Below are 9086 nucleotides of genomic sequence, written 5' to 3'. Positions count from 1 at the left end.
CTTATTAAAATAGTTAGTATAAGTTTGAGGGTTAATATGAATTCCGTTACCAAAAACTCTATCTTTCTCCGTCCTACTCGTTTCTTACGTCAGCATTTATCCACAACTATGCATTATCCAAAACATTAGATTTAATAAACGGGAATATTTCGATATTAATAATAATAATAATAATAATAATAATAAGTGCGTGTTTGTTTCAAAAAAAAGAATGTATAATAATAATATTTCGATACTAAACAAGTAAATATTAATTTTAAATGTATTTTTATTAACTTTCACTATCTCTAATAACAATTGAAGATAGTCCAATAGATTTTGACCCTTTTTTTCAATTTAAATTATTACTATATATCATATATAAAACAATTAAATTGTCTTATTTATTTCTTTTTAAAACATTAATGAAAAATGAATAACTTCTATTAATCCTAAATTCTCAGGATGCTGAAACAAGACGACGTTTCTTCTGTCATTTGCCTCTTTCTCTCTCTATATCATATGACTCTCTCTCTATAATTCTCGCATGTGATTCTAATGTGTATAGCTTTCATCCATAGAAGTACTTGGGATCTTGATAACTTCAAACAGTGGAAGAATCTGTTTATTGTCATTGAAGCCGCTTGGAAATGTTCATGATTGTTGGCCTTTCTAACGGTGAGTGAGTTCTATCGGCGGGGTTATCTGTTTGAGTTATTTGAAAACTATACATATTGGGTATACTAAAGGTTGAAAATTTCTTTTGATTTTTCTGTGGGGATGCGAAATCTGTTAAGAGACTGAATTATTTTAGTAATGATGAATACAAATGACCATGTTTTATCGTTTTTAAATTCACTTCAAGTTGTTAAGGATGCATTTTCTCCATTTGAATCTGGTATAAGGAAGGCTGTGAAAGATTTGGACCATTGTTGGTCTGGTTCAAAGTTTTGGGATAATAGCTATGAAGTTATTGATTCTGAGTTGTATCAATTTGGGGATAGGAATAGCAATCAGAATCTGAGTTGTTCTTTTAAGAGAAAGAGCTGTCATTGTGTTGTCAATGATGATAAGAAGAAAGGTTTTTGTATAAAAGTTCCGGTTAAAGCCTTTTTTTGGTGCATTGACAATAAAGTACAAAAGAATGAAAATTCTAGCAAAGAGTTGAAAGTTGAGGATGTTAATGAAATGGGAACTTGCTCAAATTGTCTACAGTTTGCCTTTACTTGGTCATTATTGTCTAGTGGTTTTGCTAATGCTTTTCCAAGTTCATCTAAGGCCAGCAAAGAGCAAGTTCAGGATAAAAGTTATGCATGTTCACGTTCCCAGGAAGCGAAAGTGGTCTCAAGGGATTATTTTGCAGCAGGACGTCAAAGTGTAAATTCAAAACAAGAACTGGGTAACAATTTATCAATTGAATATTTCATGGGTTATGTTTGCGAACAGTTGATGCACAACCTTCACAAGTTTGAACTGAGAACCCGTAAAAGCCATGGTGAAAAATCTGATTCACCTCAAGTCAATTGGTTTCTGGAAAATCTGAAATTTGCTAGAATGAGTGGAAACACGCCGTCCAATATGGTAGGTACCATTTCAGTTAAAGAAGAAGGTGATATTTGTGACGTTGCTGGAGAAAAAGAACATAATGGAGGAAATTCTTCACAGAAGTTGGCGAATGCACTACTTAATATACCATTGTCAAATGTTGAAAGATTCAGATCTACTCTATCCACTATGTCCTTTACAGAACTAATTGAGCTTGTACCTCAGCTAGTGCGAGCTTCAAAAGAGTATCCTGACAAGAAGAAGCTATTCTCAGTCCAAGATTTCTTCAGATACACTGAAGCCGAAGGTACACCTCTAAAACAGTTTGAAAAGCATATAGAAGTTCCTTTCAGCTTATGCATGAAGTTTCCTTTTTTTTAAAGTTGAAGGATCTTTGTATTATCACCTTTATCCAATTTCATACAAAAAGTAGCAATATGATTATTTTGTTTAAGAGAGTGATCTTGTCTCATATATTATTCTGGTTTAGTTCCCATGATATGTGGTTATTGTTTGTGTATGTATGCAAAATTGGTAATTAAGTATTTTTTTGGAAAAAACCTCGTTTAATGGAAGGTAATTTGATTGAGGGGAAGGGGCATCAGGATTATTTAGAGCTACAATACATTTTATCTATTTTAAAAATCTATATTTATGGCATATCTGTCATTTATAAGAAAATTTTCTTGCTCTGCGAACTTTTGAAGATTTTTTGAAATTCCTTTTACCTTTTCCTTTTGTGCACCTCTGTGCTACCAAACGGATCCATTTACCTAATGTGTATATTAAATGTGTTGAAATGACCCACCCAAGGTCCCTTGATTGAAGTGTGGGGTTATAGCGTTGGGATGTTGTGCTAATCTCCTCTACTAGGGAATAAACCCTGGTTAAAAGAAGAATGTCAGATATCATTATTTATGCATGAAAAATAACTCATTAAGAATCTTTATGATTATCTTTTCAGGGAGGAGATTTTTTGAGGAGTTAGATAGAGATGGTGATGGACAAGTTACTCTAGAAGATCTTGAGGTTGTTATGAGAAAACGTAAACTGCCACAAAGATATGCACGTGAATTTTTGCAGCATACTAGAAGTCACTTGTTTTCTAGATCTTTTGGCTGGAAACAGTTTTTTTCCTTGATGGAACAAAAGGAATCAACCATTCTCCGAGCATATACTTCTCTCTGTTTGAGCAAGTCTGGAACACTACAAAAGAGTGAAATCTTAGCATCGCTGGGAAATGCAGGACTTCCTGCAAATGAGGAAAATGCTATTGCAATGTTGAGATTTTTGAATGCAGACACTGAAGAATCTATTTCTTATGGACATTTCCGAAACTTTATGCTTCTCCTTCCAACTGAACGACTTCAAGAAGATCCTAGGTGAGAGTCATTCCATTGTAAGATTTTTTTTACACTTCCTGCACATTCAGGGAGAATCTTTGGTTTACTTCAGTTATCAAATAGGCAAGCATGTTCTTTCTAGGTTGCCTTATGAAATAGGCAAGAATCTTAAATTATCTTGTGGATGGTTTAATAGGGAATCTTATGAGATAGAAGGTTTTCACTTGACATAATTTAATTGCATAATACTGCAGGAGTATCTGGTTTGAAGCTTCTACTGTTGTTGCTGTTCCTCCACCAGTGGAATTACCAGCTAGCAGTGTTCTAAAATCTGCATTAGCTGGTGGCCTATCCTGTGCACTTTCTTGTTCTTTACTGTTCCCTGTGGATACAATAAAGGTATGTTCTGGCTTGGTATAACAGTAGACAATCAGTTTGAGACAATTTTATGTCTGAAATATTCAAGAATGAGATGTCAGTACTCACTATCTTGCTTGGCTTGTTTGTGAGATGGATTTAAGGCGCAAGATTGGATAGTTTCCCATCCCATGAAATAAAAATAAATCCGAAGTGGATTTTCTATTCTCATTATCCTCTATTCCATTTTGAATGCCTTCAGAAACATACAAAATGGGATGGAGGGAATATGTTTTTGAAGGTCCGTGAATGAGAAGTAGGATTGTCGGAACTTGTTACTTTTATGTTAATTTAACATGCTATTTTTTAAAAGGTAAAACTTGTATAGAATGATTTTTAGCAAAGATTTGTAATCATTTAAATGGTCGATGCGACATTCACGTTTACCATAGTCTTAATGAAAGTTATGAGTCTGACAAAAAAAACTCTCAACTCTCAACACAATTCATGAAGCATCAGGGCTACTCTAATATAATTCTCAATGAACCAAGTGACTTGAGCAATCAACCAAGAGCTTCTTGTTACAAAGCTCTCAAATGTCAACTTTGAAAAAAGGAAACAACTCATCCAACTCAATTCCTTATTTTCAATCATTTGCCCTCCAAATTCACATAACTATCATCCATAACAAAATGAATTTCTCTATTTTGAAGCCTTCACTTTCTTTTCTTTTTTTTTCTATCATTGGACATGGAGTATGGGTGGCAATCAATTGGAGAAATTAAGCTCTTCACATTTTGGATTCTTCTTCTTTTCTTAGTTTTCTTTTGCCAAAATTCTTAGTTTTCTTTTGTTTCTCCAACTATTAAAAGCTTGTTGAGAAAAATTACTTGTCTACTCCCATTGATTGCCACCACGAATAAAGAACAATAATCGTCAATAGAAATAATTTTACCTTGTCTTGTATGCTCCTATTCCCCTTGTGTCAATGGCTCATCTTCACGTTCTTCATTCACCCCAATGTCCTAGGTAATAGGTGTTTCAATTACTTGACAAACCACCTTACTTAAGTGAGCCTCCTGAAATCACCAATTAAAAGTTGTTTGACTCATTATTCTCCTCATTCGGCCAGCTCTCTTTGAAATCAAAAGATGGATATTTCTCTTGAGTTTCAAGGGGGCAATCTTAAACCGTATAAAAAAATTTAGGGCTTGGTTTTCTCCCTTTGGAAAACTAATCATATCATTGGTTCAGGGCTTAGTGCCCTTTTGGATTAAGATTAACCATTTGTTGAATGGATAAGAGTAAAGAAAGAGTTAATAGTGAATTAAAAAAAGGAATTGATATAATATGTTTTTTCATCAAATCTACTTTGGTTGCTTTGTCTAATTTCTCTGGTACCTTGGTTGATCAGACTCGAGTACAAGCATCAACACTTACTTTTCCAGAGATAATATCCACTCTGCCTCAGATTGGAGTCCGGGGATTGTACAGAGGTTCCTTACCAGCAATTTTTGGACAGTTCTCAAGGTTTTTATATTGTTACCTCACTATATTATAATTTTCATATATACTTGGTACTCATAAACATGTTCTGAAGTTGCAGTCATGGATTGAGAACTGGGATTTTTGAGGCAAGCAAGCTTGTGTTGGTGAACTTTGCTCCAACACTTACTGAATTACAGGTATTACTTTTATGATATAAAAATTTCCCATTTTTTCTGTTGGCATGCATTTGACATAAGTGGAGAACCATTTTATTAAAAGAATTAAACGCAAGAGTCTTTACACAACAAAGTAAATAAATTGGAAACACAACACATTTCCAAACATTCAAACAAACAACAATAAAAACAACATCGATCTTTCAACCACTAATCAAACAAAAACTCATCTTTTCTTCTATCTTCCCACATGATTTTTCATAATCTCATCACTTTCCACCCCCATCCCCTCATTGCTTGCAAAGGAGCCAGTTTTGAAATGTATTTAGAACACCTTCCCACGTGTGGATCATTGTCATGCCACTTTAGTTTATATCCCTCCAAGTTTCATCTTCACTTCTTTCATTTCTACAGAACACCCGAGTTTATTGTATTGTTCCCCTTGTCACTTGTTTATTTTTTGGTTTCATAGTTTATTTTCCTTTTCTATACTAATTTGTTACGTGTTGTGAACATTAGTGACATGGAAGACTAGTTCTGATTTCATTATTTGATTTTACAGTGTAGAAAAACAAATAGAAGTTGTATCGTTCTGTTTTCTGGTTTCTCTAGTAGTAGGAAATTAATGTATCTTTTTGGTTGCGATGTCTTCTGGCTAGCTAAAACAGTATTGAAAAATGTCTTAGTCTATTATGTCCTCGTCCTAAGTTCCCTTCCCTTTAAAGTTGTGTATATTAAAGTCATCTCGTCAAGTTGTTCTTCTTCTTTTAGTAGTCCATCTCTATAAGCTTTCCTTTAAATTGTCTATATTATCTTTGTCTCTTTCTCTAAGTAGTATATATTCAGTTGCCAAGTTTTATGATTGACTTGGATTTGCAACAAAGTTTTAACTTTTAAGCTACCTACCCTTATGACTCGTTTCTTGCTCTCTAGGTTTGTCTCCCACACTCTAGGCTTCATATCTGTCTCTATAGGCTTTGTCTTCGGCTCTATTACTCTGTCTCAACATGTTTTGTCTTCGGCTTTGTCTTCAGTTTTGTCTCTATTAGCTCATTTTGTTTCTAGCTGCTTTGTCTCTTACATGTTTTGCCTCTTTATTTTCAATTGATGGATTATAGAATTTCTATACTTTTTTTGTTTGTTAACATTTCTCTATTAGGTAAATCTAAAAACTATAATCAATGAAAGAAAAGATCAGCGAATAACAACAACGTGATAAGATACAAATTGACTAGACCATTGAAGCCCACCACCAATGGATACGTTAGGCCATTGGATGAGGCTAGGAAGGAAAATCCCATAAGACGTAACCATAAACTTTAATACCAAAAACAAAGAAATTGGATAATTGAGAATGTGTTGCTATATAGATCATCTAATTATGTGTTACCTTACCTGTAACATAATGTAATGATATCATAATCATATCTAATCAAATATGATTATTCTAAATCATATCATAATATATTATATTACGATATATTGACCCATTTGGAAACACATTTTGTATTTGTTTCTGGATCCTGAAACAGTTTTCTGAATGTGTCTCTTAGTAAGAAACATTGATAAAATTGTTTTCAGATGGGGCAAGTTCTTATATCATAATGCAATGTCATATCTTGAAAATGCATTCAAGCATCAGATTATTTGCATCACTTGAGCTTTAATATATTCTAATATGGGAAATAATGGCAGCATCCCAGTTGTGATTAGATTAGCTATAGCATGTTCGGACAAATATAAAAAATGCATTGGAAGATGAAGACATTGCAGTTAGTTTCTATCGATGCTATATGTTATCATCTCTATTATAGTTGGCTTCTCATACATGCGAATCTGACTGATGGATCAACCCAATCCATTTTGCTCAGTCCAGACCAAAGTTTGGATTCTAATTCAATCTATTTAAATCCAATTCATAGTTGTAAATGGATTGGTTCAAAACCAAAACTCTGTTTTCCAAATTATTTAACGAAAACTAAATAAAGGGAAATTTTGATAAATATATTAACAAATCTAGAGATATAGTGTTAAAGATGTCTCTTTTTATAAAAGAGTGAATCCAACCATTTAAAACCCCAATTTAATCCGTAATTTTTAATTTAGAATTGCAAAAAACTCATTTAACCCAAACCACTACTATAATTTTTCATTGGATTGGGTGGGTCATTCTGAGTTCTATGTTATAAGGTGATGTTTGTATATGGGATTTGATAAATTAAACATATTACGTAATTAGTTGTTCATTATATATTATTTTCAAGTTTTTTATTTATTAATCTAGAAGGAAAAATAAACAAAAGTAAAATTTAGGTGCAATCTGTAGCATCATTCTGCAGCACATTGTTGGGGACAGCAGTGAGGATACCCTGTGAAGTGTTAAAACAAAGATTGCAGGCAGGATTGTTTGACAATGTCGGAGAAGCAATTTTGGGTACATGGAATCAAGACGGTTTGAAGGGTTTCTTTCGTGGAACTGGTGCCACACTTTTCCGAGAGGTTCCTTTCTACGTAGCAGGCATGGGACTCTATGCCGAGTCTAAGAAGGTGTTCTTTCCCTCCTTCCTTACTCATTATAATTTTGCGCATTAATTTAGTAATAACCATAACCCTCCTTGGGTAACTCAGTGACAAGAAGCTTAGACTAATGGACTTACTAATCTCAATGTCTCAAGTTCGATTTTTATTGAAAGTACTGGTAGGTAATGACAGTGAGTTTCTAGTTAAGGTGCGGAAAAGGCTGCTAAGACACCCTAGTTTTATTTATTTTTTGAAAAATAGGATTTATTCCATTTAGGAAACCCACCAAGGTAGTTGAGTCTTGCCTTAGTGACCAAATGTCTCAGATTTGATTCTGGCTAAGAACGTCTTGTTGGGAGTCGTGCTAGCTTCTTCCAAGGAATAAACTCTAGTTTAAAAAAAAACTTGGAGGAAACTATCACGATCTCCACCGTCATGGCCTTTTCCCACTTCATTCAAGGTGTTCTTACTAGGAATCAAACCTGAGATTTTGGTCTCTTATGGGTTAGAAACCATAGTTACATAAACAAACAAAAAAATGAGGCATAAATGTATAGTTAATGATCAATGTAATGTTGTATGCAGGGTGTCCAACGACTTCTTGGAAGAGAGCTTGAGCCATGGGAGACAATAGCGGTTGGGGCACTATCAGGTGGGTTTGCAGCGGTTGTTACGACACCATTTGATGTGATGAAGACAAGGATGATGACTGCTCCAGGTGGGAGGTCTATCTCAATGCAAATGGTGGCCTTGACCATTCTACGTCATGAGGGTCCTCTTGGACTATTTAAAGGAGCTGTCCCTCGCTTCTTCTGGATTGCTCCTTTGGGTGCCATGAATTTCGCAGGTTACGAACTTGCTAAGAAAGCTATGGTAAAGAATGAAGAGCAGCAGCAAGCTGGTGAGCATCATCATCTTTCCAAGAAAAGATCCTAAGAGTTGAATAAATAAAATGATTAATCAATTTTCTAACTTTCTGTTGGAAATTTCAAGTTTTTTTTTTTTTGTAAAAGAACTAACTTTTGGTTAGATATAAGGTGGTGTAGCAATCAATCAAAAGTTATTTGAATTTTTGTTAGGGGTGGTGGTTTAGGCAGTGCATATCTGTTTTCTAACATTTTTATTTATTTATTATTTTGTTTATGTCGGATGGTGGCTGCCTATGAAAGACATGTGTTTTTGTTGAATCTCTTATGCACAAGTTTGTATATATATCTGTCTTTTTGTTTTGTTGTTTTATCCTTCAAGGAGTCATCCTGTCCTTGCTTATATTATAAGTTTCCTTTGAAAAAAATATACCAAAATGTGTTAGAGGTCTTATTGAAATCTGAACTAAAGAAGTTTAGTATTTTTAAAATGAGTTTCAATGCAAGGAATTAAGTATTGTTCTTTCAAAAATGATGATAAAATAGTTTATTTGAAGAATGAAAAAGTAAAGTGTAAAGTACAAAGTCTTTCATGTTGATTTGAAAATTGCTGAGAATTACCCATCAAATAGTCCAGTGAGTGATAAGAGTTGTATTAAAAATGGTTCTAATTTTTTTAGGTTCGATTTGAATGGTTGTTTTGTTTGAGAATTTTTTTTTCTATTTGATTGGCAGTTGACCATATTTTTGGCTCTCAATTTTGTCTATTAAAAATATATATTTATTGATTTGTAGATTTATTTTTATGAATT

General features: G+C 33.6%; 1 protein-coding gene across 1 annotated transcript; it reads left to right on the top strand.

The window, feature by feature from the left end:
• The first annotated feature begins 476 nt into the window (after positions 1–476).
• On the top strand, positions 477–8644 carry LOC124935924 (mitochondrial substrate carrier family protein C-like). The gene is made up of 7 exons (XM_047476366.1): positions 477–1831; positions 2489–2906; positions 3122–3266; positions 4639–4754; positions 4831–4909; positions 7202–7435; positions 7994–8644. Exons 1-7 carry the CDS (start codon positions 796–798, stop codon positions 8342–8344), a joined length of 2379 nt encoding a protein of 792 aa, XP_047332322.1. The 5' UTR covers positions 477–795; the 3' UTR covers positions 8345–8644.
• Positions 8645–9086: the final 442 nt, after the last annotated feature.

The sequence above is a fragment of the Impatiens glandulifera genome, chromosome 4 (genome assembly GCF_907164915.1).
Source record: "Impatiens glandulifera chromosome 4, dImpGla2.1, whole genome shotgun sequence".
Lineage (NCBI taxonomy): Eukaryota > Viridiplantae > Streptophyta > Magnoliopsida > Ericales > Balsaminaceae > Impatiens > Impatiens glandulifera.
This window is presented reverse-complemented; position numbering and strand designations above follow the sequence as displayed.